This window comes from Typha latifolia, chromosome 1, assembly GCF_019914945.1.
Source record: "Typha latifolia isolate L0001 chromosome 1, TyphaL0001v2, whole genome shotgun sequence".
Taxonomy (NCBI): Eukaryota; Viridiplantae; Streptophyta; class Magnoliopsida; order Poales; family Typhaceae; genus Typha; species Typha latifolia.
This window is the reverse complement of record NC_133086.1, coordinates 20,529,130-20,556,103: the sequence shown is the minus strand read 5'-3', so window position 1 is coordinate 20,556,103 and position 26,974 is coordinate 20,529,130. Positions and strand designations below refer to the sequence as shown.

The 26,974-nt window shown below is 35.0% G+C and overlaps 2 protein-coding genes across 11 annotated transcripts; one reads left to right on the top strand and one right to left on the bottom strand.

Annotated features, from left to right (window-relative positions):
- Positions 1-381: 381 nt before the first annotated feature.
- On the bottom strand, positions 382-8,955 carry LOC140784999 (uncharacterized). 3 transcript variants are annotated; one of them, XM_073132687.1, is made up of 16 exons: positions 8,703-8,955; positions 8,521-8,636; positions 8,195-8,288; positions 7,048-7,226; positions 6,121-6,171; positions 5,807-5,863; positions 5,417-5,537; positions 4,637-4,703; positions 4,472-4,513; positions 2,730-2,835; positions 2,494-2,604; positions 1,451-1,522; positions 1,262-1,363; positions 1,143-1,189; positions 1,019-1,046; positions 382-771 (listed from the first exon to the last, which is right to left on the bottom strand). In XM_073132687.1, the coding sequence occupies exons 2-16, from the start codon at positions 8,536-8,538 to the stop codon at positions 670-672; spliced, it is 1,197 nt and encodes a 398-aa protein (XP_072988788.1). In that variant the 5' UTR covers positions 8,539-8,636; positions 8,703-8,955; the 3' UTR covers positions 382-669. The 3 variants fall into 3 exon arrangements, with proteins under 3 accessions (XP_072988788.1, XP_072988779.1, XP_072988795.1); XM_073132678.1 differs by having other exon boundaries at positions 8,521-8,567; XM_073132694.1 differs by lacking the exon at positions 5,807-5,863 and having other exon boundaries at positions 8,521-8,567.
- Positions 8,956-9,899: 944 nt separating this feature from the next.
- Positions 9,900-26,039, top strand: LOC140784963 (uncharacterized). Of its 8 annotated transcripts, XM_073132646.1 has the most exons (20): positions 9,903-10,095; positions 11,519-11,638; positions 11,720-12,008; positions 13,850-13,941; positions 15,509-15,673; positions 15,776-16,169; positions 17,496-17,635; positions 17,745-17,817; positions 17,902-18,131; positions 18,220-18,264; positions 18,394-18,484; positions 19,512-19,703; positions 20,284-20,390; positions 20,546-20,636; positions 21,744-21,869; positions 23,150-23,275; positions 23,821-23,991; positions 25,289-25,348; positions 25,432-25,614; positions 25,702-26,039. In XM_073132646.1, exons 1-19 carry the CDS (start codon positions 9,998-10,000, stop codon positions 25,564-25,566), a joined length of 2,745 nt encoding a protein of 914 aa, XP_072988747.1. In that variant the 5' UTR covers positions 9,903-9,997; the 3' UTR covers positions 25,567-25,614; positions 25,702-26,039. The 8 variants fall into 8 exon arrangements, with proteins under 8 accessions (XP_072988753.1, XP_072988712.1, XP_072988747.1 ...); XM_073132611.1 differs by having other exon boundaries at positions 9,902-10,095; positions 11,519-12,008; XM_073132628.1 differs by having other exon boundaries at positions 11,519-12,008; positions 17,517-17,635.
- The last annotated feature ends 935 nt before the right edge of the window (positions 26,040-26,974 follow it).

Here is a 26,974-nt window from a genome sequence, read left to right as displayed (position 1 = left end):
TATGATGAAGAAAAGTTTTATTTGGTTGCGTTTACGCCAACTATGTCCTACGAAAGTTTAATCTCGAGGTCCCACTAACTTGGATTAGTAGCTTTAACATGATTATTCGGTCATAATCATGGCTATCAAGCAACTGCTAATGTTAATCTTGGAATAGATAAGTTTGCTAGGAGTCCAATTAAGTTCAAATAACACAACTATAGTACTGATCGCACCAGGAAGTTATTCCAGTAAGAGTAACAACAGTTAAATTTAGCGATCATCTTTTATCAACTTGGTTATCGGATTACCTTTAACATGAGATCAAACTAATCATTTTACAGAGCACAACCTTGAATTGCAGCTGACACGATCTTACATCAAAGAAAAAACTACCGCTGGTAAAGAAAATATTTAGAAAGCCATTTAGATAATGCACCAGTGCTCTTGGGTAAGTTTAACTGAAGCATCAAGTAAAAAAATAAAATTTTCCACGTTTCTCTTTCTTTAACATCATCAATCGTAGTGACGATTATAAATATTGAAGTTGTCATCTCCCCACGTGCAGCATATTACTGAAAAATAAGATGCTGCAGACTAACCTTTCTACAAAAGAATCTTGCTGTCAAACTCATCGATTTTGATGAGTGGGAAACTAGTCTAATCAACTCAGTATTGCCAATTGTTCAGCTAATGGCAAGACGACGGGAAGGGAGCGCAGCAGGAAGATATGTCAACACCAGCAACTTCCATGGCATTGCAGACCCACTCTGGGACATCACCCTTGGGGAACTGTAAAATTGTTCCAATATGGGCCAATTAATCTAACTAGCAGTGTACAACTATTTTCTTGTTGAATATCAGACAACAATGTTAGCCGGAAAACATCACTATGATAAAACCAAAATCTTAGATTTTCCATATTAAACTTCCATCGTTTAAACATCTCTATCATGATTCATGAAACCGAACCTTCAAGATCACATCAAATAATACTGTTTTGAGAAATAAGTCCAGCTAATAAAGTGAGAAAACAAACCTGTGTCCGCAGGAATCCTCGCACAAACCTGCATGAGAGCAACAAAAGCCATACAACAATAAAACAACTCAAAATAGGTAAACAGTCTGTTTAAACTATAATAACAAAAACTAAGATGACATACTCTGGAAAATGACCCTCAACAATTGACATGTGCAGGTCTCTGCTTAGCTGCAAGTGAAAATTTTCTCACATACAGCAATAGAAGAAAGTTAAGAATATCCACAGGAATATGGATGTTACCCTCATCATGTATGACAAATTATGATACGATAGCAGTTGAGAACCCATAGCATGTTTTGTGACAAGGCAATGTATGTAAGCACGTGTGTAATTCTTACAGACCTGCAAGCAGCACTACATGATTAGAAGCCACTCAGCCAGTACAAGGTACAAAAGGAATCTATGATATCAGTCAGATTAATGGCTTACCATACATGGGCATGTAGAATCAATTGGTCTTCCATCATTTTCCATCGCCTTGTGTTTCAGCTTCAGAACTCCCTGAAAAAGAAAAAGTAACCACTACAATAAGGAAAAGTACCCCCCCATAAGCAGGCTCACTGAATGTCTTAATAACACTCAAAAGTGTTACTGGCACTGGGAAGTGAATTTTTATTATGTATAAAAGAAACTATGACAAGAAGAGTAACATCTCACAGCCAATCATCGAGTAAAACGTTTTATTGACTCAGGGCCACATTATTATCAGGTCTGCATAATTCGTGCGTCAAACTTCAATCATTATGAGACGTCTTGTGCGACTTGGCTGGTCCCATTTTCTTTTGAAGAGATTGTAGTGACTTTTACGATGTATTATAGTTTAGGTAACTGGCTTAAGAAAAGATTACTAGGATAAAAATTTCACAAGCATCACCTTGTAGCATGCTTTAAATTGCCCTGCACCTAGCATCAACATTTTGCTATGCTTTAGATTAACAATTACATATTATGCGCAATGATACTAAAATGGTTGTAGGATAGCTTTGATCCTGCCAAGTTGGCCAGCTTCAAAAATAGGCATGATTTAGTGTAGCAATTGAACTGCCCTATGAGAGGTCAACATACCCCAATGTAGTAGTTTCATTAAGATGCTGGCCACTTTAAACATAAAATAATTCACATTTTGTACATTTTAATCAGAACTTCCTCAATTACAAGTTAAATGCAATATAAGAGGGTATCAAATCCGAACTTTTGTATTTATAATATAAATTACAAATACAAAAGAACCATGTCTGTAAATGGGTGTCAGCTACACAACTTTTTCCACCTTTCAGCTCTATAGACATAGCCAATGCAAATAATACTTCTGAATTGTTAATAGATTGCTACAAAAGTTAGTTAGTCTTTTACAACAACATGAAACTTGGCTACTTTTATCTATTTCCTTTTTGTATGATCGAATTGTAGCATTTGCAACATAATAGTGTCAACTGCCAACGAGGTAACAAACAAAGCTCGAAACTGCATACCTCTGGTATGAGTGCTGTGCCAAAGCGAGCAGTGCGTGTAGGGTAAACGCAATCGTACATGTCTGCTCCTAAAGCACTACAAACTACAATATCAAGTGGATACCCGACGCCCTGCAATGCACGTCTATAAAACAAAAGGAAGTAGGACCAAAATTGCCGAATAATAAGATAACAGTCACAGATAAATGCTTCATTTTAAACTAAAAGTAAGGTTAAATGCTATTTAAATTCTGCACCATCACATATCGTGGTTTATCTTCAGGCAGTGCAGCTGTGCACTGGGCCACAACACGCCAAAATGAGTCTTTATCTTCACCCCCTGCAAGACCACCAATGGCATAGCTGACAGAAAGCAATCAAATGAATAAGACATTTAATCATCAAAATTAGATTGCCTGCAATTGATGCATCAAGTCAGTCTTGAAGAGAACACCAAAAAAAATTCCTTTAACTAAGTTGAGTTACTGTACTTAAATATGACTATTTTCAGAAAAGGAATCACTAGTCTAGTAGGAGCAAAAGAATGCACTTGTTACAGGTCAATCTACATGTAGCTTGATTACAGAATTTATAGTTTTGGTAAAAGGAAAAAATTACAAGAAATAAATAAATAACAGAATTGGTGGCAAAATGTGCCAGACTGACATCTTCCACGCTCATAACCTATAACTTATAGACCAATTTATGGATATGTTTTATGGACTTCGAATCATCTACATAAATATTGCTAACTAGTCAATAACTTTTCATTAACTAGTGAAAGAAATTGAAAAATGAAACACGAAGCATGGATTGCAGATACTGCTACTTATTTTCTTAAAAGACATATTCCTCCTCGAGAGAAAAACAAGGTTCTCCACAAGTCTCCCCATAAATCTAATGAATTTAGAGTGAATACATTTAGAATCTCAAGAACCTAAAATGACATTTTTATTTCTTTTCACATTCAATCGATAAAAAGATAGTGGGAAATTAGAACAGTCTATCTGCCTTAATTACTTAATTGCCATATTTCTTCAGTGTATTCTTCCCTCACCCACTTGGCTACCAAGCAAATCCTAAATTTCTCGAACATGCCCATACTTCATTGGTCTACCATCTGTATCATAGTATAGTGTGTTGCATAATTGTACAGAAGGCATGGTGTAGGTGTATTCCATTGCAGCAGTACAAAGCCAAATTCCCTCAAACACTTCGCCACCAAGCAAATCCTAAACCCCTCAAGCATGCCCATTCATTCATTGATCTACCATCTGTATCTTACTAGCATTGTGCGCTGCATAATTGTACATAAGGCATGGTGCAGGTGTGTATTCCATTGCAGCGGTACAAAGCCAAGCTGTTTCCGAACAGCGACCTTGCCCATTGTGCAGTTACATGCCGGCACACAGCATATGAAACACTTGCTCAATAATACCTTCATTTTTCTATGTGAAAAGAGTTTCAATAAGGTATTTGTCATATTGGGAGCACGATGATCCATATAAGTACTTTTGCAGAGTTTTCTTAAAAATTCAATGTAAAACTGAAATATACGTAACACTGTGTTGTACAACTTTGGAAGAGAAGTTTTATTTTTCCATTTAATCAAGAATATTCTCATAAAAAAGTTGGATTTCCCCCATATATGGGGATGTCACCAGGTATTTGATTCTTTGAGGATCTAATTAGCTAGGGTAAAAAACAAAATTCTTCAAACCAAATAGCATTTCCCAATTGCTTTACATGAATCACACTTCAAGGAAAAATGATGTTTTTTTATCCGTCCAATTTTCGACATTTTGTCTCCTATGAAGTTCTTAGTGGGGCCAAGCATATCCTAATCAGCAATATAATCTAGCTAAAGGTAGATACATAAAGTCATTTAGATGAAGTTCCAAATGATAGGCCAACAATGATTGCATTTGATCCTACCTATGCATTAGATAAAAACAATGCTCAGAAAATAGAAAGGCAGAAAATGGACTTTGCAACATACCCAGGAAGATTGCGCTCAACCAATCCCCTTACACATATATCCCTGGAAAACAGATAGTTCATAAGTCTTGATATTATTGTTCCATATAAAATTAATTAAACCAATCCTTCAAATAACTACGATTTAAAGAACATGTTATAAGACAAACATTCCACTAGCACTCACCTGAGAACTGGATCTAGTCCTCCTTGCACTATTCCAAATAAGTTCTGAACATGAGGTTTCTTATGAGCTTCACTTCAACATAAACCCAGATATATACAATTAGTCAATTAGGAATCACCATTTGAAATAGCTAAAGAGGTATCGCTTATTCATGACAAGTTATCAGAAGAAGATTCTTACTCAACAGGACAAAGATATAAAGACAGCATATACATACTACATAAATTTCAAAATATACCAAAAAGTTTTCAACTCGAAGCTTGATAGATCTTTCAAAAATATAACCTCCAAGATTCAAGCTTAAATAGAATAAGTCAATGATGGCTAAATATTGTGAATTTATAGCATGCAGGGTTAAACTCGATGATGTAGATTAGCTGTTTTATGTTTCAATGAAACAGGGCTGCAGCCTTTTTGTTAAAATAATTTTAAATTTATAGCCTAGGTTTCTTAATCATGACACAGTGACTACATCCACCAAGAACTACCAGCATATAGCAAATAGAAATGATCAGTTTTCAATAGATGATCTGAGTTTCAAAAGTTCAAATCATCTTTCTTCCAACTAACCCAGAATGTTCCGTCTTTTGTTGTAAAATTGAATCTTATAGATTTCATTGTATCAAGATAATCAATTAAATAAAGACAAAAATCAAAGTAGACTAGATCACTAGAAATGCAACTAACAACATAGAGTTAAAGATAGGATTTCTCCAAGGGATCTAGATAAATAAAGATGAGCTATATTATTCTATTATGTCAAATTTGTATATACTATACCAGCTATACATCTATCCATCCAGCGAAGAGTGCGGTACATAGCCTCCTCAATTCTTGGACCAGTAATAGTAGTTTTCACAACATCATCGAGGGCCATAATAATGTCAGCTCCAATTTTATTCTGCACATAGATTTGCAAGACACAATGATACATTTGGTAGAGACATGAGGTATACCAACGATATAATCATTTTCTGATACATATAAAATAATGAAAGACGCAAAAGTGAACAAACAAACTCCACTCATACGGTATTATGTATTAGATTGCTTATCTGTACCAGCAACTAAGAAATAAGCATATCAAGATATGAAAAAAAATATTGAAGTTCATTTAGCTCCAGATATTCTAATATCAGCATGTAACATTAATTGAAAAGATATACCTACTTGAATTTGGATTGATTCTTCTGGTGTTAAGAGCATTGGTTTCCCATCAATAGGCGACTGACATGAAAAAGATTTCAATTATACATAGGCAAAAAGAACTCTAAATAGATAAACACAGAGATACGATACAGAGAGACATGTGGGTATATACATGTGGTAACGTAAGTAGGCAGGATTTCCTGTTTATAAAACTTTTAAATCTTTAATGATAAACAGAACATGTCAAAGTTATCCAGTACTTATCAATAACTAGAGACATCTTTTCTCTTGAAAAAAATTTCATGATAAAAAAATGACAGTAAATTATGGAATACCTGAAATGTTACTCCTTGCTCTGTAATGTCAGCTAAATGCAGCAAAGAGACCTAGGAAAATAAATGCATTTCAAATTGGCATAAATAAGATCTATTCCAGCAAACATAAATAGCAAACAATTTTAGATATAAAATTCAACTTCTACCACTTTGTATTTAATGCTAGATTTAAACTTTAATGGGAATGTCAACATTAGCACGGCAGAACTTCTTCATTTCACTTTAGCACCTCAGGAGTAAAACCAAGGATTTAGGAGTTCAAGAAGATTTAGGTCAAGAATATAAAGAGAAAAGAAAACACTCAAGATTAAGTCAATACAAAAGAGAGATGAGAAAACACGAGGATTTTGAACGTCTTCTAGGAAAAAAAATAGAATATAAGTTCTATATACTTGGCATTTTCATTTAGTATAGCCTGTCTTAAGGTTGCATGAAGCATTGTGGTTAGACACAAGGAGAGACTAGGCCATACTTCAGAAGTTACATTGATTATGTCATTAACCTTCATCTCCTTATATTAGGTTTCTTTTTTCTGAAATAATAACTCAATCTTAATTCCAGATAACTTTACATTATCATATGGAACTACTTTAAATTTAATGTCTACCTGCTCGGATAAATTAAAAGGAAAAACAATAGAAAAAATTAAACGGGAACAATAGTCCATAATAAAAGAAGGATAGATTAATGGATGCGACGAAAAATATTTATCATAAAATCAATACAAAATACAACTATATCAACATAATTGTTGAATTGAAAAAAATGTACCATTAGATATAATGTAAAATCCAGATAGTTAAGTAAAACAGTTTTTCAATAAAAATATTGAACAAAATAAGTTTTTGCAACTAGTTAGTGTCAGTGATGAAACATCTATGATATATCAGATGTGATAAATTTAAATAATCAGGTGTGTCTCTCAACCATTTGAAAACCGCCCGAATCAGTAAGTAGTGCTCTTTTCCAATTCATGAACTTGTGAAGGCCCCCTAGTTCATCGATTAGTTCAGCACCAGGTCGAAGAGCAAGATGGTAGGTATTTCCAAGTATAATTTGGCAACCAATATCTTCAAGCTGGTTATTAGTCAGACCTTTTATTGTACCTAAAAAAGAAATCTACATAAGATCAAGACCTGCATTTATAAGCACATAAAGTTCCAAGGGGCAGTCCACAAAAAATGATACTTTCATGTTCTTCATTATAAACAACCAAATCAAAGGCTTATTTACACAAAAATAAACCAACATATAAGTAAGAGGGTGTAGATTCAGTGTTAGCAATAAAGAATATCACACAGATTCAAGCGTATGTCTAACCTTCTGTCTCATTGAGAGAAGCAGTCTAATACAATTGCAGATATATGTGTGACGTGAAACGTGAGCTAACACTAACGAATGCAAAGAAGAGATAAAATGAAGAACGACATGACATAAGTAAAGAAAGTGAGTTTGGGAAATAATAAGCCAACAACAAAGTGCATTGGTTCTGTCAGTTACTATACATATTTACGTGTTTCAATGACCTCAAATTTGAAACTCTTCAAGAGCCATCCTAAATATTAGTCAGATGTTTGATTTCCAGACATAATTGAAGCTTTTTCTTCAAATTGAAACATGTTGGCTGAATAGCATTATTGCAGTTCCACGGCATACTCAAAACCTTTTGGATGAGATAGATAGGTTCTACTATTCAGTTTCTACCGTGACTAGGTTTAACTTTCTAGTATTGGTTCCAGTTAGGTTTGTGAAGTTTCAGTTTCAACAGCTTTGGACAATACAGCAGTTTTAGTTTCCATTTTCAGGTATACCTTAGAAGGCAACAGAGCCCTGACATCTGAAAGTCTCAAGCCACAGGTATCTCTTTGAAACCAAACAGGAAAGAAAGAAGCTTTGCAGATAAGTCATCTAGAAGTAACATCCGCAACGAAATCAAAAACAGGTAGTGAATGGTAAAGAGCAAGTGATAAACACTGCATTTGTAGGCAGTATACAGCTGGTTGAACTTTCTGTGCTTAGCAGTGTTATTGCTTTATTCAATGAAATAACAAACAGAGGAATAAAATTATCAAACCTTGAGTTCCCACAGGCATAAAAAGGGGTGTTTGGCAAATGAAGTGAGGCAGCGTTAGTTGAGCTGCACGGGCACGATTGAACCTTCCTACTATCTGCACGTACATAAGATATAACAGACATCCAACTCCAAGAAATTATTAATCATCTTAGATAGAGAAAATGGAAAGACCAACGGGAGAATAATAACAGCATGAAATCTTCTAATATCAACGGATCCATAGCAAGATTTGATTTTCAATCAAGTTACATGTTCAATATTAAATCAGCTCAGAATGAGTTAGTCTCGATTTTGGAATTCACTGACAGAACACTAGACTCCATTACCTCGAAACGAAGTGCCATTGCAATAAACCCCGTCGCGTGACCTTAATCTGCGCCAAACAATCTCACCTTTAACTCGTAAGGAACTCTATCGTATAACCAATCTAGAAAAAACAAACCTACACGAGAAGAGAACAATAAAAGAGAGCAAAGAGAACCAAAATTTGGCAGGAAAGAATAATAACCTTTGCAACTCTAAGGCTTTCCCAAGAAGAAGGCAGTGGACTGGGACGTTTTGGGGACTCCAAGGACCGCGAAAGAGATGCGAATGAATGTGAAACCCTAGAATCTCAATTCCGCGGTTCCCAGAGAAAGATAACCTACGAGCTCGTCCGGCGTTTTCAAGTCTTCTTGCGGCGGCTAAGAATAAGAATAGGAGGAATGGAAGGAGACAACGGCTCTAAACTTCGCGGCGGAAAAAGAATCCTATCGCGAATCAGAACAACCGAGCTCTTGTGGGAGATTAATCAGGGCCGTCAAATACAGTATAACTTGTAGAATAGGGGTTAGAGTCAAAATGACCATTTACCCCTGTCTGTTTACGGAGAACCCATTGGCCATTGCCTTCCGCGTTCCGAGTCCTGGTCGGAATCGGATTAATAGTGGGTTGGTTACGGCCCAAAAGGTCGGCCGAAGAGCTAGCCTGCGGTGGACCCAATGTGATTGGACTCGGAGTTGGGTCGATGTCGCCCATATTAGTAAAATACGAATGTATATGAGTTTTATCATATTAGTAAAATTATTGGATCGAATAATGACTTTCAAATATATATCGCTTTTCAATTAATTGACTTGTGAGAAATTTAAAAAGTACTCAATAAACTGTTAAGTCTTAAGTAAAGTAATTTTCATATAACTCACTGAATTATATAATGACTTCTAATGATAAGTTATTGAACCAAGAAATAATTTATGTGAAAAAATCTCTTGTTAAGACTTAATAACGGTTTATTTAGCAGACTGTCAAATTTCTAAGTAACTTGTTGAACGTGTAAACAGATTATCTTAAAAATTGTTACCCCTGTTTTGCTAACATGACAAAATTTATGTACAACTTTATATTTAAGTTTTAAAGTATAATAGATGCGTAAAAAAAGATTTAGAAGGAGCTAGTTTGGTGAAAAAAAAAGGACTCGCGACATTTGAAATTTGAATTTGAAATTTGAAGTTAAGGCCAACGTATAATTTATAGGTATTACCGTATTATAGACCACAAGGCCGTAATTACCAATTACGCAGGGTTTTCCTTCAAAAGTGTGAGGTGAGGCAGCAATGGTTCAGTTCGGTACGTGTGGACTCGTAAAGCACCTATTGTTTAAAACTAGGCCAAACCCGATCGTCCATTAGTCACCACAAGTTCCGGCTATATAAATCCTATCCCCTCCCAATTCTTCCACAGTCCACCGGCTTCTTCCCTCCTGCGCTTCGAATTCTTGGAGCATCCATGGTTCTTGCTTCTCGGCGGAGCTGAGAGAGGACGATGGCAGCGTCGTCGTCGAACCACCACGTCATCAATCGATTCTCCCGTCGCTGCCCTCGCGGAGGCGAGGCTCCAATGTCGGCGGGATTAGTCACCAGGTTTTCTCCGTCGGATTCTTTTTTTCCGGTCATCCTTATCGTTTTCTTTGCGAGTCCAACGACGGTTTACGGTTCTTGATACGATGGTCGTGAATCATCGTTTCTTGGTTGCTTTGCGATTGAAACTATGATAAATGATTCTTGGTACGATTTTAAGGAACCATGCTTTTTGTTTGCCTTGCGAATCCAATTATGGGGACTATTTTTGTGGTGATTCTCATAAATCATCCTTTCCTGGTTGCTTTGCGAATCCATTGACGGAGTACGGTTCTTGATACGATGGTCATGAATCATCTATTCTTGGCTGCTTTGCGACGATTATGATCCATGATTCTTGTCAGGATTCAAATGAATAATCCTTTCGGTTGCTTTGCAAATCCAATGGCGGGAATTATCACCAGAGTTTCTCTATAGATTATTTTCTCCCGTCGTCCTTTCTCGGTTTCTTTGCGAGTCCAATGACGGGAACTATTCTTGAGAGCGGAGAACAATTGCTGACATGATGCCCATGAAGCAGCTGGAAAGCTGGCCACAGTAGATAACTACCTTCTCGTATCCTTCTGATAGGTTTTCCTTGAAGCTTTATAACTTTTGGAAGATCAAGATTGCTAATGCGTGACCTCGTTGAGAGTTTAATGTCTTGCTTATGGCCATTTTAATCTGAAAAGAATGAGTAAATTTGTTGCATTTGTGTAAGAATCTGTCGCAAACTTTAGTTGCTGTTATTTTTTCCATCTTGAAAAAATAGGTGTGCCACACATTACTGCTGGCCGTCAAAATAGAGACATCTTGATTCTTCTTGAAAGACAAAGAATTAGAGTCACACAACATCAGAGGGCCTGTTGAGTGTAGTTATTTGGCAGAGCCAGCCCATCAGATAATTTCTCCTTTTGTATTGATAATATTAGTCAATCTGTTCCTCCTTATTCTTGTTATTTCTGATATAATAGACAACTTTCTTCCATCTGTTAGGAACAGCCCTTTTAGCTTGTAATATCACGGTCCACTGTAGGCTATTGACTCAGAAAGGCATCTCCCAGAAATTTCGTACTTATGTCACTTCCAGCTGGACCTGAGACTGATAGTCTTGCTGTGGCCCTTCATATCCTTTATCTTGCATGCTTCTAATTTGTCAAGTAGCTCAACATTGTTTGAGAAATCTTAGTCATCATATGTTTCTTCAATCACACAAAGAACATGATTACTATTGATGGCAGCAGCTAAGTCTGCATCTTATTTAAACAAGGGCAGGTTTTAGTGGAAATGAAGTTATAGGAATAACTATTGTAATAAAATTAGAGTTCCTAAGCTATTCTCTTCATGCATCATTGCTTGTTTCTTTCCCTAGTGTTTGTCTAATACAGTCATGGAAGATAGCTTGATAGAATCTACTCATCAGTCCTCATTAATATCTTTTACGCAGCACTTCAAAGATTTATATTTCATCCAAAGCTTTTGGCATAAATTTCAACTGCAAAGGTGTCTGTTATCTGAACCACCAGAAATATTATCATTGTATTTCAACGAAGAAGGGCTGTTTAAGGTACGTGCTGTCAGAAAATTACAAAGATATTCTTAGTCCTAGGTGGTTAGAATGTAAGAAACTACGGCCATCCTTTCATAGAGCTAGAAGGATGATGCGTGAGATTCCTCTGGCTTCACCTGATGATGGTGTAACAGTCAATGGAATCCCACAAACTACTTCAAGCAGTGATATGGAGCAAATGAGGGTCGAGTTAGATCAAACTTTACAAAGTGAAGAACTAAGCAGCGGACTTATTCAGGCCATACATGATGCAGCAAGAGCTATTGAGTTAGCTATTTTAGAACATAGCTCATCAAAAAGCCCTTGGTTTTCAAAAGCATGGCTTGGTGTGGACAAAAATGCATGGATTAAGACACTGTCTTATCAGGTAGCAATTTAACATTCTTAATCCCCTAGATCTATTTCTGCTATTTATCACAAGCTTTCTTAGTCTCTTTTTAATGTACAACTTTGATGGTCTATATACTGAAATTTTGTTTCTCTGCACCTCCACTAAATGGTGGTCCTTCTAAATATACCTTGTAAGTTTTGCTTGTGTGTAATTTAATCTAATAGTTAAAATGAGCATACCAAAATATTTCTACTAGCTGTTCGGTAACTGACTAGAATCATTTTGCATGCTTTATGCAATTACTATCCATATTGTTTGGAAGAGTACAATATTTTCTTCGAAAGCTACAATGCAATTTCTAAGTTCATTTTACTTGACTGAATTAAGCCAAAAATAGGCTCAAATTAGAGCAATAAGTAAATTTGGAACATCAAATTCAAAATTTCATTTCCAGATTGTTAGCCATTACTTTACATTGTTGAACTTCAGTTTAAATGGAATTCATGCCAGCTTTTCATATTTTTTAGTCCACCATGGTAAAGCAGGCTTCCTTATGCGAGTTCTGTTTGATTTAGGTGGTTAATCATTACTGTTTATCCAATAGGTAGGTTGGTTTTTGAACTGACACATGTTTGCAAATCCCCTGACCTGGGATTGTGGTCTGATAGCATCAAAATCCTTTACTTTTGACCTGACAACATGATGGTATGTCCACTTAATGTCTTAGAAGAGGACCGCAACTTTAACACTAAAAGGTTTGGCAAAAGTAGATAATATATGGTATATTTATAATAGACTGCAGGCAGTAGACTGTCATGTAGGGAATTTAGTGATTTCTGGTTAGGCGCATGGGGAGAATACTAGTTGTATTTTGAAGTCGAGGTGGCTTAATAGTTGAAAACTGAAGAAACTATTACACTGAGCTAATAGCTTAGAAAGCATGAAAACTATAATTTTTCTAGGAACATAGCAAGCCACTAGAGAATCTATCAGATTAGGAACATCTACAATTAATTTGAAGTGGAGGACCTCCAACATAGGAATATATTATTTATAAGGCGGACCACATGCGCCGCATACAGCCATACAGACCCAAGTGCCCATTTTCAAAACGTTAGGGGGCCTAACCATTAACCTGAGGATAATCAGAGAGTAGGTTTTAAATTTTGAAACTGAAGCTTTTAGCTTAAAATAGCCCTGAAACCACTGTTGATGGAAGGCATAAGTTTTATATATATATATATATATATATATATATATATATATATTGGTATAACCGTATAATAATCTTTTACCATATGTTTGATTGTAGCTCTAACCCAAACGCTTACTATTCCTTCCTCTGTCCCTTTCGGTCCTCTCACATATGTCCTCTCTTAGTGTCTTTTTCTATTCCATCATCATTTATTCAGGATTCTGAACCTCTTATCTTCATGCATAATCAAATAGTATGTTCCAAATCTTTTGTTGCTGGAGTTCAAATAGATATGCCTCTTGAAGTTTCATCAGCAGTCAACTATAATTAGAATATTTGAATGGAAATAAGTATTTTGTAACTTACCCTTTCCTTTTTCATTTTTTAATCATAAATCAACCTCTCCCTCTTTGATTCTTATGATATTTATGTTACATTGTTTTGCACATGTAGAATTCAATAAGTTTTGGTTCTTAATGTCAATGACTCTGATGCAAGAACTGCGAATTTTGTTCCCCAAGAAATCTTTTTGGTACTCTTCTTCTGATGTTAAACAAGAATGTTCCTATGTCATTGTATATGACTATTGTGCTATCACTCCACCATGGTAAAATATAAGTAGCAGTTCCTATTCTGGTGCATATTGAATATTCTTGTCTGAATTCACAAACTATATTCCCAGGCTGCTGTGTACTCTCTATTACAAGCAACTATTGAGATTTCTTCTCGGGGAGATGCAAGAGACAGGGATATCAATGTATTAGTGCAAAGGAGGTCATTTGCTTTCACTCTGACTTCTACTTCTTCATTTTTTTTTTTTTGCTTTTCTTTTCTCAGTAATCTTGTTCCCAATCTCTGCTTATTGCTTAATTGGCTAATATGATGCAGTTGTATCTTAAACCTACTGTCTACTTGAAGGATATGGACTCGCTTGTCCTAGAAGCAACTTTGAAAATTGATTGTCCAACTTTATAATATATTTCAGAAAATTCATCCTCTCTGTCTTTCATACTGAATTGATTATTATGCTTGATGATCATTCTTAGTAGAATGCTCTTTTAGTCGAACTTCCATGTCCTGAACTCTTCCTTGTGGCACAGTCCTTTGCCACATTATAGAATATGACATCTAAAATTTCTTATTTCTTCTTTTGTTGTTAAGTGCATTGCAAACTGTCTTCTCCTTAGAAGATGCTCAATTACTCATAATTAATGAAGTCTAGGCAAACTGTAGAACTTATCGAACAAATGGTGGTGCTTCAAACAATTTGATGGAGATATGCTATTCTAATTTGCCTCCATGACATCATTGAAGCAACCAATTCTGATTAATTTTGGCATTCCTTATTCCTTTACAGCAAGCTACACAATAGAAAAGATAATAGTAATTGCTAGTAGCCTAGTAATATATCATGCAAAAGAGGTCTAGATCTAGAAAACAAGTGAACAAAAGTGAGAGATAATATTTTATGGACACATTATTTTGTTTATATTATGCTTCCTCGACTAAATGTTGGATTACTAATGTAGTTTCTTGATGATTTTTAATAACAATGCTTTTAGGGCCCAATCTAGAAGGATACCTGCATTACTAAAACCTTGTAGGATAGTGATAAGTGAGGACACTTATTTTTTTAGGTCAATCAAATTGAGCTTCGCTTTCAAATTTGGTTTCTCAGCTTCTTTTTCCCATTTGTCAAATAATGTTTGCAAAGCCCTAGAAAATTTTATGATTAATCAAGAACTGGATTTCCTAACTTCCATAACATAATTTTTCAGTTTTTCTGACCAAGACAAAAGAGAGAAGTGAGATTTTGAAGGTTCATTTTTTTCAGCCAAGCAATGGGTCTTCAAAAATGTTTTTGTGCTTCATCAAGGTTGGATTAAATAAGTGTGCCAACTGGAAAATTAAGATTCTTTATGTATATTGTATATGACTATATATGTAACATATGTGCTTATCTCTTAATTTATCTATGTTTTTCTCTTAATTCAAATAATATTATGTGCTTGTACATCTGCCATATGTGAACGGATCAGATCAGCCTCAATCCAGATCTTATCTGTTTATCAAATAGGGGTCATTAACAGACATGAAAGATGTCGATTATTGAACTTTAATTGTAATGAGTTGTATATATGTATTAAGATCCATTGTGAAGCCTTAGCTCTGCTGAAGAATATTATTCTCGTCCCTGATAATTTATTTGGAGTATTCTCGTCGCCCCATTGTGTCTTTAGACCTTGATATTGGATCCTTTATGTGTTCAATCCGTTAATCTTGCAGTCTGGTTCTCTTTTTTACTAAGCTTTCTTGCCACTTGTAATTCTGTAATTTGCAGTTTAGTGAGGCTGTGTGCTCCACTGGAGAGAATAATCCAGGACGAGTTGTCTATGAAGCAGAATGCTGCATATGAATGGTTTTGGTCTTATCAACTCCCATCGGTTATGACAACATTTGTGAATCTTTTTGAAAAAGACGTCCGCTTTAGTGCTGCAACAAGGATGTATGCCCATATTCTTCCACTTGAATGGTTTTAAAACTAATTTGGATGCAGAATAATTGAGTTTCTGACAGTGAATGCATAACACCATGTTCTTTCTATCAGATGCTGTAAGGGAGAGTCAACAAGTTCACCCATTGCAAGTGACATTTCACTACTTATGCTTGCTCTGAGCTGCCTTGCTGCCATTACAAAGCTTGGATCGACAAAAGTTTCTTGTCAGCAGTTCTTTCCTATGGTTTCAGATATTACTGGTAGATTTATGGACATGCTTCTCGACTTTGTCCCAATAAGTAAAGCATATCAGTCTATGAAAGATATAGGTCTACGCAGAGAATTTCTTTCCCATTTTGGCCCTCGAGCTGCCACTGGTAGGTTCCCTAATGATCATGGGTTCGAGGAGATATCATTTTGGATTGATCTTATTCAAAAGCAGTTGCAACGAGCTATTGACCGGGAAAGAATATGGTCAAGACTGACAACTTGTGAAAGTATCGAGGTTAGAATCTGGTACCACCAAAATGTTGAAATAAGAGGCTTTCTTTTTCTATTTAGTAGTTACTACCTTTTTGCAAATGATTTTCTGTTATTACATACTTGCTTTTGTCAGGGTTCTCAATCTTATCAATGATATGCTACTGTGGCTGTATTCCTTAGTTTCAAATTAAAATCTTTAAACCAGTAACAATCTGGTGTTTCTTTTGCCACCTTCTTAACACAATTAATTTTCGTGTCTAGTGATTGCATCTCAAATTCTTGTAGGCACCCATGTATAGTTAGAACTTTGAAGAGAGTGCTGGTCTGTTGGATAATTTTCGGAATTATGTTGACATTAGAGATGCTTCTATCTTTCTTTTTCTTGTTTCTCTCAATTAAAGTTAGCAATGAAGAAACAGGCAACTGGGCAAGTCTCCTACTAGTGTACCTAAGGTTTTTCATTAATCATCAGAAGAGGTATCCTTTTAGTACTTAGTTTCAGTAATTTTTTAGTACTTATAATGCTTTGACTTTGACTTGTAAGTTCTAACTGGAGTGAATTGTTTTATGCAATACTCTATTAACAGTAGGTTCAGGATCCATCTTCTTTTTCTTTTTTCAGAAAATTTATTTCGTTGTTGCCATATATGTGCCAACATATGATATGAAGGAAAGTAAGAACTCACATATGTGCCAGTGTGTCACCACAATAATATTGTTTCACTGTTCTTTTGTACTGGACTAGCCACAACACAAATTGCAGGTCTAAGCTTGGCTTTATAAGTCTTAAAAAATTTGAGCTAAATATCGTCGAGTTTCTTTCCCATTTGATTACTTGCTTATTTATTGCATCTCTAGTAGAAGCAGATAAAGATAGAAGCTACTCTTTATCAATATATCCTAGTAACTTCAATATGTGAAAAAAGTGCACAGTTAATTGACGATATTTCAGCATGTAGCACACTTTATTTCTATTATTTACTGAACAAATGCCGTCAAGTGAAGAAGAATATTAGTCACTATAGCATAACATAGTGGTTATAGAAATAATCATTATGTTGGGATCTAAAATTGTCGCATATAGGAATTTGTTATTTTTTGGAAGTACAGCTCACCACCAATTTACTTCCATGAATATAACATCCTGCTAGATTTCCTACATTTTCATGGATTCTCTTCCGTATGTTCACATAGCTTATGCCTTATAATATGATTGAGTATCTTTTCATCTTATTCATTAATAATGGATGCATGACGCAATAATGATTAAGTCAAAGTATCATTTTGACTGTACTTCATTATTGTTTTTGCTGTTTTATCTTATTCCTGATTCTTAATCGTGAAATAGACATATTTGAGCTTTACACAGGTACTGGAAAAGGATTTAGCAATATTTGGGTTTTTTATTGCCTTGGGCAGAAGGACACAGTCACATTTATCTTCTAATGGTTTTACTGCCATAGATGACCCGATCAAAGGCATTATAAGGTGTGGTTAAATATCACTCTGTTTTTCTCTACATGGAAATATGATCATATTTGTACAATTCAAATTATGTATTGTTGCTGTTCTAGTGATTGGAATTGTCTCCCTTCAGGTATCTTATAGGTGGAAGTGTGTTGTACTATCCGCAGTTATCATCCATTAGTTCTTATCAACTATATGTAGAGGTCAGTATGCAGGTTAGGATTGTAAATGATGCATTTGTCAGTATCTTATATTTATGCATATTGTACATTTATATGGCTATGTAGGTAGTCTGTGAGGAGTTGGAGTGGCTTCCCTTCTATCAGAGTAATTTATCTGATGCCTCACCTGATAGTAATGGCAAAGAAGAAGGGATACATAAAAGGGAAGTAATTTCTAAAGTTTTAAGTGTGTGCTCTTACTGGATAACAAGTTTTATTAAGTATAGCCAGTGGCTTGAGAATCCATCAAATATAAAGGCAGCGAGATTTCTATCAAGAGGGTACAGTAATATGTGGTGATTGAGGAATTTCATTCTTCTTAGATGGTGAATTATGAACTTTGGAGAGGACATTTGTCACTAATTCTTGCCTCTTATCTTTTAGGCACAGCATGTTGAGTGATTGTATGAAAGAGCTTGATGTAACAAAGTAAGTGCTATAAGATTAAACCACTAATTTTGATTGTTACCATTCCACATGATGCTTGCATAAATGATTAACATTATTTTCTCTTTCCTGATCTCAAAAGTTTGCTGTATAATGTTAAATGAGCTGTAGGAATAGGAAAAGGGAGACTGCAGAATATGAAGGTCAACTTAAACCTGAAGCAATCTTACTGGCTGAATCAGAGTTAGATTCCTTTGACAAGGTATTGGACATGTTTTCTCCTGATGTGAACTTTTGGATTGATGACTAATGAATTTACTTTTCTGATGAACATGGAGTCATACTTCTAAGCAAAGCAAATTTTGATGTAGCTTATCTTTCATAATTTGTCTCTAGAAACACGGTATGATTCTTGATATTAATGAGAGACACTGAGGATTGATCAAAGCTTTTATTAGGAATCTGGAGGTTTGATTGCAATCTGAGAGCTAATTGGTAAGGCCTAGTAGCTGCACCTTGTGAAGAATGAAGAGAAAAAGTTGTTTTGATGGGGAATTTCCAAGAATCTATTTATTACCAATAGTGTAACCACGAATATTCAGTAGAGGTTGCCTCAACTGGATGGATCAGGGTACATTCACACTTTTATAAGAAACCAAGTGACCATTCAAAGATATATTGCTTTATTTGTACTGCTTCCTTAAGAGGATCGACTCTTGCACTTGAAATCAATAAGTAAAATGGTATCTCAATAGGGCAGGGCAACTGATGGGTAAACTTTTGTTTTTAGTTTCACTAACCCAGTCATAGTTCATTGTTACTTATTGCAGTTAAATCAAACATTAATTGGATTAAAAAAGTTTTGATTACTTGATTACTGGATTCAAAAAGTTTTGATTTGTTTATATTCCAATGATCAAAAAATTGAATGCTTATAACTGAAAAGAATGTTTGCTGGGGCCACATAAATTGCAGCCTTAAGCATTGGGGAACAGTAGAAAGCATGGTTTCACCAACTGCTGTGACCAATTAGTAGTAAATGCTAGAGAAGACAAAGATATCCTTTACTTTTAGTAAAGAGCTATTGGAGTTTATTCATCCATTTTCTTGCTTTTCCTGTACTTCATATTCCGCTCTATAGATAAACAAGATCTTCAGAACTCTTGTTTTTAACTTGTTTTATATAGCTTCTTGATCGTGGCATAAGATGATATTTGCTGATTGAAATATAGCAGTTGCAACTTGTTACCTCCTTTTGGGTACAAATTTCAGTTAATTCCTGGTTGCAGGCGCTTGAAAGTGTTGAGGAAGCAATGGTTAGATTGGAGAATTTATTGCAAGAATTGCATCTTTCCAGTTCGAATCCGGGTAAAGAACACTTAAAAGCTGCCTGCTCTGACCTTGAGAAGATTAGAAAGCTTAAGAAAGAGGCTGAGTTTCTTGAGGCATCTTTTAGAGCAAAGGCAGAATCATTAGAGCAGGTATATTTTATTACTCTCATAATAATTATGTTTGAAAGATTTTGAATCCTGGAGTCTTGACACATGAATATGACCATCATGACATTAGATTTGTCTAGTTGTTTCAGGATTTGAAGAACGTTTGTTGTATAGTTTTCTTAAACAATGGATACTTGAAGACAAAATTCTTGCTTGGATATTACCACCAGATCATCTCAATACTCATTTTTCATCTCATCCTCTGGTTGTCCTGATATGTTTGTGAGGTCTGATGGACCAAATTTACCACTCTAGAGAAAGGAATTACACTGAAAGCCTCTGTCAATGCTGTCGTTAACTTGCTATATGTGCATAAGATAGACCATTGTCAATAGTCATGACCTATTATATCAGCTGAACTTCTTGCAAGTTGTTAGAATCCTGTGTTTGATGACATATGTTTATTGTTCTCTAGCTTGACTAGTGGCATTGCTTGTATAGATAGCAGAGCTGCTGAATTGGCAAAAATCTAATTTACTGACTGGGAGATTTTTTTTATTGGTAGTGAAGCTACTGGATCTGCAGTAATTTACTTTACTTATTATTCTGTGTGTTCAACTAGGTTGATTCTGATGATGGCCAACTGTCTACTAGTGGAGGTCAGGAACATGTCAAAATTGCTGGAGAAATCTCCAATGCTAGTGCAACATCTGCAAAGCAAATAGAGAGGTGAGTCTAAATGTCTAATACACATTTGTGGTTAGTCATGATTAATTTTTATACAGTTCCTACTTGTCAGTAATTTGTATCTGTATGTCCATATCTTAACAAGGATTGTTCTCGTAATGGATTAAAGGTGTTCCTTCTTTGGTTGTTTTCGTCAGGGTGGATAATAAACGTCGTGGTTTTTGGAGTTTCTTGGTGCAGAGGTCCACTAGGAAAAGTGAGCCTGGGTTACCAACAACAGATCGAGATGTATGACAACATTTAAATTGTATTTCTGTTGATGCAATTTTTATGTTATATGTTCTATTGAGTATTAATGCCCATACTTATTTGTAGGTGATGGATATAAACTATCATATAAGTAATGCCTTTGTGCTGTTATTCATTGACTAAGAGATAATCCTATAGACTGAGGATGACTGCTAATTGAATAGAAGATGCCTGATTCAGTCCTTGCTCCTGGTGCTCCAGCAGTTTTAATTTTTAAATAATACTTCACAAGCTTCATATGATTCAATTCATGAATTAGATGCCATTTATTCTGTTTACTTTAATCAGTTTGACAAGTCACGTCTTAAAAAATTAATAATGACAAATAAAGTGACCTTAGATAGTGAGATGACTTGTCATATCTAAAGAGGAACAATAGGAATAGCTTGAGAGAGAGAGAGAGAGAGAGAGAGAGAGAGAGAGAGAGAGAGAGAGGAAAAGACAATGACTTTTGGCTGCGAGGTCACTAGTTGTACTTAGGACTTTTATCAGGGTTTTAATGAGGTAGACGCTCCCGAATCTGCCCCAGCGGGTAACATAGGATTCCCTATAGTTGTACTTAGGACTGCCTTTAAAGGTTTAGGGTTTTATTAGGGTTTTGATTAGAGTTTAAGGTTTTAATTAGGGTTTTTATTAGAGTTCAGGGTTCTATTAGGATTTTTATAAGGGTTTAGGGTTCTATTAGTGTTTTTATAAGGGTTTAAGGTTTTTATTAGAGTTTAGGATTTTTATTAGGGTTGTTATTAGAGTTTAGGGTTCTATTAGGGTTTTTTTTTAGTTTAGGGTTTTATTAGGGTTTTTATTAGGGTTTAGGGTTCTATTAGGGTTTTTATAAGGGTCTAAGGTTTTATTAGGGTTTAGGGTTTAGGGTTGTTTAGGGTTTAGGAAAATGCTATTTGCCTTATCATTATTTTTATGCCATAATAATGCTCCAGCTGATCACTTTCTGAAAACTTGCACATGCCTCTTTAGGGTTTAGGAAAATGCTATTTGCCCTATCGTTATTTTTATGCCATAGTAATGCTCCACCTGATTACTTTCTAAAAACTTGCGCATGCCTCTTTGAGTAAAATGGTATTTCTGCAGGCTGATGTAATTAAAAAGGATAATCAAGACGAGTTGAATGATATTCATCGCTTTGAACTGCTGAGGCATCAACTGATTGAGCTTGAAAAGAGGGTCCAAGGAAGTATGGACCATGCTGAGAATGAGGTTGTATCTATATTCTACATTTAGTTGATGTATACTTGCTGAGAGCTTATAGGTAGTTATCAAATGTTATATGTTGTCTTGCTACCTCTAGAGCCCATATGAAAAAATATCTGCTTTATGGGTTGCTCGTAAACTATCCATCAGTGTTATGTACTATAAGTGCTGCCCATATTCATTTCCAACAAATGCGGCACCTCATACTATCTTCATATGTTTATGGAACATACATTATATTAAGGTTTTATATGCTTTTCTTTTCCTTCTCTGTTTCTTTGGACAATGAAAGATGCACATCGTGATACTTGTTCACTCAACTTTTAGTCACATGCACTTCGTCACTTAATACAAATCTGGAACACATGGCATGATAAGTGGGGTTACGTTTTTGTGACAAACAGGTACCAAGTTTAGAACATCATTATACATAGTGAAGGACAGGGAACAGGAACAATATGGTGCCTCTCAAAGATCCAAAATGATGTTCATTGATATCTGGATATTTTTTTTCTGGAATCAGCTGTATCATTGACCTTTCTTAAAGTGTTTACTAAATTATATTATAACTATTTTTGGATACTGGGTGGTTCACCATGTTTTCATGATGCAATAACTTACATATGACTTGGTACATATTAATGCTGTCAGATCATTAGATGTTCATTGCTTACTTTTTTGTAAAGCTTGGTATTAAGCTGAGAGTTTACTTCTACTTAATCCTTTTTATTCTTTTAATATGCAATATACATTATGTTTTTCAGAAGAGACATGCAAGCTTGTTTACTGCTACTTAACACTTTTATAATTATTGTAATGGGCCTTGAAATTTACAAATGCCATTCCAAGGTCAAAAAGTGAGCACTTTATCTATCTTCAGCTCGGATTTTGGATTAGCTTTTACCGTCATGAGGCACAACAATGTCTAGGGAAGTGCTAAAACATTTGACATACGTATGTAGGATATGTATGTATTAGACGTCGGTCATAGAAATTAAAAATTTACAGAATAGAGTAGAAAATAATATATGGATTTTATTCACCCAAGAAATTGTCAATCTGCTTTTAGACAACTTCCAATATTGTTCTAGGTGCTTAGGTTTGTTCCATGCCTTATTCATATATAATTAGTCTTGGTCTAAGATACTACATATGCCTCAAATGTGTGGAGAATGGCTAGGATTATGGGGTTGAGTCAGTTGACTGACCATGTTAGTATTCTTATATTTTTCTTGTTCTTGACTTTCTTAGTCTTTAATGAGATCGCTTTTTGCCTACTTTCTCAGGAAACTGATCTTACAGATGACAAAAATGAGCAAGTTTCTGCTACATTGCATAATATGTTAGTTCCTGCTTCAAATAAAGATGATGTAATTGCCAAGTCAATGGAAAAAATTAAAGAAACCACCACGGTATGACTTTTTAGATTAATTTGTTGTCTATTTTGAATTGATTTCTTATTTGATAATTGGAGTTCCTAGAGATAAATGAGTTGTCGATGCACTAAATATACAGAAGTGTGCCTGTCTTTCATGTCTTGGTTATTTTAAATGCTCTCTGACGTTGATCAGGGCCATCTTTGATTATTCAGGGATTATCAGGGCTTTATAGGATCACTATTAATAAATTCCAAATTACAAAATTGCCCCTGTTTGATCTTGGGAATATATAAAAATGACCAATAGAATGCAGAAAATGTGACATGCCATTTTTGATAATAGAGGAAAAAAGTAGTTGGTTTGTAAATTCATCTAAGGAATGGATTTTCTCAGTTCTTTCTTAGCAATTTGCAATTATCAGATACTTTCCTTTATCATGTAATACGTGAGTAAGATGAAGTCTTTAAACTGAAAAGTTGAGTCCTGCCATTTCTTTTAAGAGCGTTCAGTCTTGGATTTCTTGTTGCCCTTGGTTTCTTTTCACGACCTTGTTGACTATTCTTAATTTCTGTATATAGGATGTGTGGCAAGGAACCCAGCTGTTAGCCATAGATGTGGCAGCTGCTTCGGTTCTGCTAAAAAGAGCACTTACTGGAGATGAACTCACAGAGAAGGAAAGGAAGGCTGTTCAGAGAACTATGACTGACTTGGCATCTGTTGTTCCAATAGGAATTCTTATGCTTCTTCCAGTGAGTCATATTGAATTTATATATTGTCCTCCCAACGGTCTTCTTGTGTCTGCCAAGTAACATTGCAAATTCATATTCCTCCAAATTTTATCTAGTGGAAAAGGTTACTGGTTGTTAGCAGACTCATAACCGAAGATAATTCTGGTAAAAAAAAGAAGCCATTAGACGAAAATTGCTAAATATTGAAGATTACATTTGGCGTGTTCATGTAGGAAGCTAGATATTAGACAATATGGGTATCATAATTCAGGTGTTTTCCACTTTTCCCATGTGGTACTGCAGATGTTTTACCACCGATATGCTGTTAATTTTTTTTTTACTTGAGTTACTTCATGGACTAGGTTAGAGAGTACGCAGTTTTGGAAAGATGTTTCACTGTCTTTATCTATGTTTGAAGGATATACCTTGTCCTCTTAGATTAGTTTCAAGTTTCATTACTAACAAGGGCGACCATAGCCTTACCCTCATTTCTGAGGTCCCTTATTCAAATCCTTATCCAGCTCCATTTATTCTGGCTGGTTCTAGTCTAGATCAAGGCAAGCTACAACTTGGAGATTTTGGTTATTGTTGTTCTTACTCACAATAGGAGGTTTTTAGCAGTAAGATTCTTTTTAGTGTCATGCTATATCTGTAAGGTTTAACTTATTTCTGCATGATTTACTTCATATGACCCAAACTAGTTATTATATTAGTACTACAACTTGGAAGTTTTGCTTATTGTTGTTCTTACTCACAATAGGAGGTTTTTAGGAGTAAGATTCTTTTTAGTGTTATACTATATCTGTAAGGTAAATTATTTCTGCACTATTTACTTCACCGTCATACTATATCTGTAAGGTTTAACTTATTTCTGCATGATTTACTTCATATGACTCAAACTAGTTACTATATTAGTACACATTCTTGTGGAACTCTTCTTTTAAACTTAATATGGATACTTTCTGCAGTCACCAACTCTCTATTAAAGCATTTTTGTGAATTTGATAAACAACAATCAGAACTGTTTTTTCACCCTTCATCAAATGTATTACACTACAAACATCATACATATGTTTTGTAGCTAGAAGTCTTTCCAGATTTAGGTGCTCAATCATTTATATTCTGTATTTAATTTAATATATAAAGAAGCTACGCTAGCTAGATCAAGCAACAGTTTTCTTAACATAGCAGTACAAAAATATAGTTTGACTGAGAAATTAACTTACTAATCATTTGAATTAAAATTTTCCATGATTGCTTTGTTACATTTTTCTCCTCGGGGAAGACAATAAGCTTAAAAGATCCCTTTAATGTCCAGGTTACGGCTGTTGGGCATGCAGCAATGTTGGCTTTCATCCAAAGATATGTACCTGCGCTGGTTTGTACCGTCTTCCATCCCCTCTTTCCTCTTGATATCAACAAAACTTTGCTGAGATGTGCAGTACTATTCTTGTTACACAGATTCCGTCCACGTATGCACCAGAGAGGTTAGATCTCTTGAGGCAACTTGAGAAAGTGAAGGAAATGGAGATCACCGATGTGAATACTGATGAAGTAACGGAAGCAGTTGGTTTCAGCAATGACAATTCGAAGTAAAAGCACTTGCCAAATTGATTAATGTTCTTTCACAACCCTTTCTATAATGTAAGTCGAGCACTTGTGATCCTCTTGCATATAACTCTGACTTTTGCAAACCTGTTATTAAAATGTCTTTTGGTTCCTTTTTTGCAGCCTTTTGTGCAGATGATACCGGAGCTCATTGATGCTTTAGAAATCTTTCATGGCCTATGCATGGCTTCATTCTTTATGAATACACTAATAAACCAGGCTTCCTGTGAGCCAAAGTGTCTTCCCTTCCACAATTGTCTAAATATTTGAATTGTGTTGCATTTTAATTTCTAAGTCTTTCCTGTAGTTCCCAATGCTAAAGCTTAAAAATCTTCATTCTGTAATGTTGTCTTATATTGTGTAATCCTAGGATTTTGTATATAAATGGAAAGTGAATATATGATGCTTCTGCTGTAAATTTTAATTTTGAAGTGTAAATTTTGGATCTGCTTACTGGAAAATGTGTTATTTTACATCCAATGTGAAACAGACTGCTGTTTAAAAGGCTACTTGTAATTTTGCAATATCAAATTTAACACTCTTGTAGTCTTATTTGATACTATTACCAGATATAATTGAATGAATATATTTCGTATATCTAGATCTGAAAAAGTTCATCGCACGCTTGTCCTTTTGGATACTGCATGTCGAGACATCTTTATGGTTAAGCTGCAATCCTCTGTTCTAACTTTCACATTCTATTATGTAATCCTTATCAATATTATTTGTTTTATTTTCTGATCCTCTGAAATAGCTGTTCTTTTGTATAATTCTTGTATTATTTGTTTATTCCAAACTGCTCTCAAGTTAGCCTGATCACCAATGATATGTTCTCAGCTTTCATACGTTACTGTCTATGTAACTTTGTAACCTCTTCGTATGTGGAATTCTCTGTTCAGGCCACTACTCTGGCTAAATGGTAACTTCAAGACAGGATGCTACTCTGCGGTTAAATTTGTGAACACTTTCTGTGCTCAGAGGTAAGAATATTCTGTTCTCTTCTTTCAAAGATCTCGAAGCTTTTCCAGTCCACGTGGCCTCTCCATATGCGGAGATTCTCCCGAAAGGTATCAGCAGAATACAATTGTTTATACTTTAGAAAGCCAAGGTCTTTTGCGTGTACTTAAATTTGAGTTTTTCAATATACATATCTTTTTAAAAATATCATATTACCTGTGTGCGTATTTAAATTTGATATTTGTATATCATTTTTAAAACACACGAATTTTGTATATGTATCCTTTAAAAAAAAATTTGTTGCACATTATATTCTAGGAGTTATGAAATATGTGCAATTATATTCTAAATTCTATAAATTTTCTTAGTTGAATTTTTATATATTAAAGTATTGAGACTCAATTTAAAAAATAATCGAATGATATCTACAAATAACATA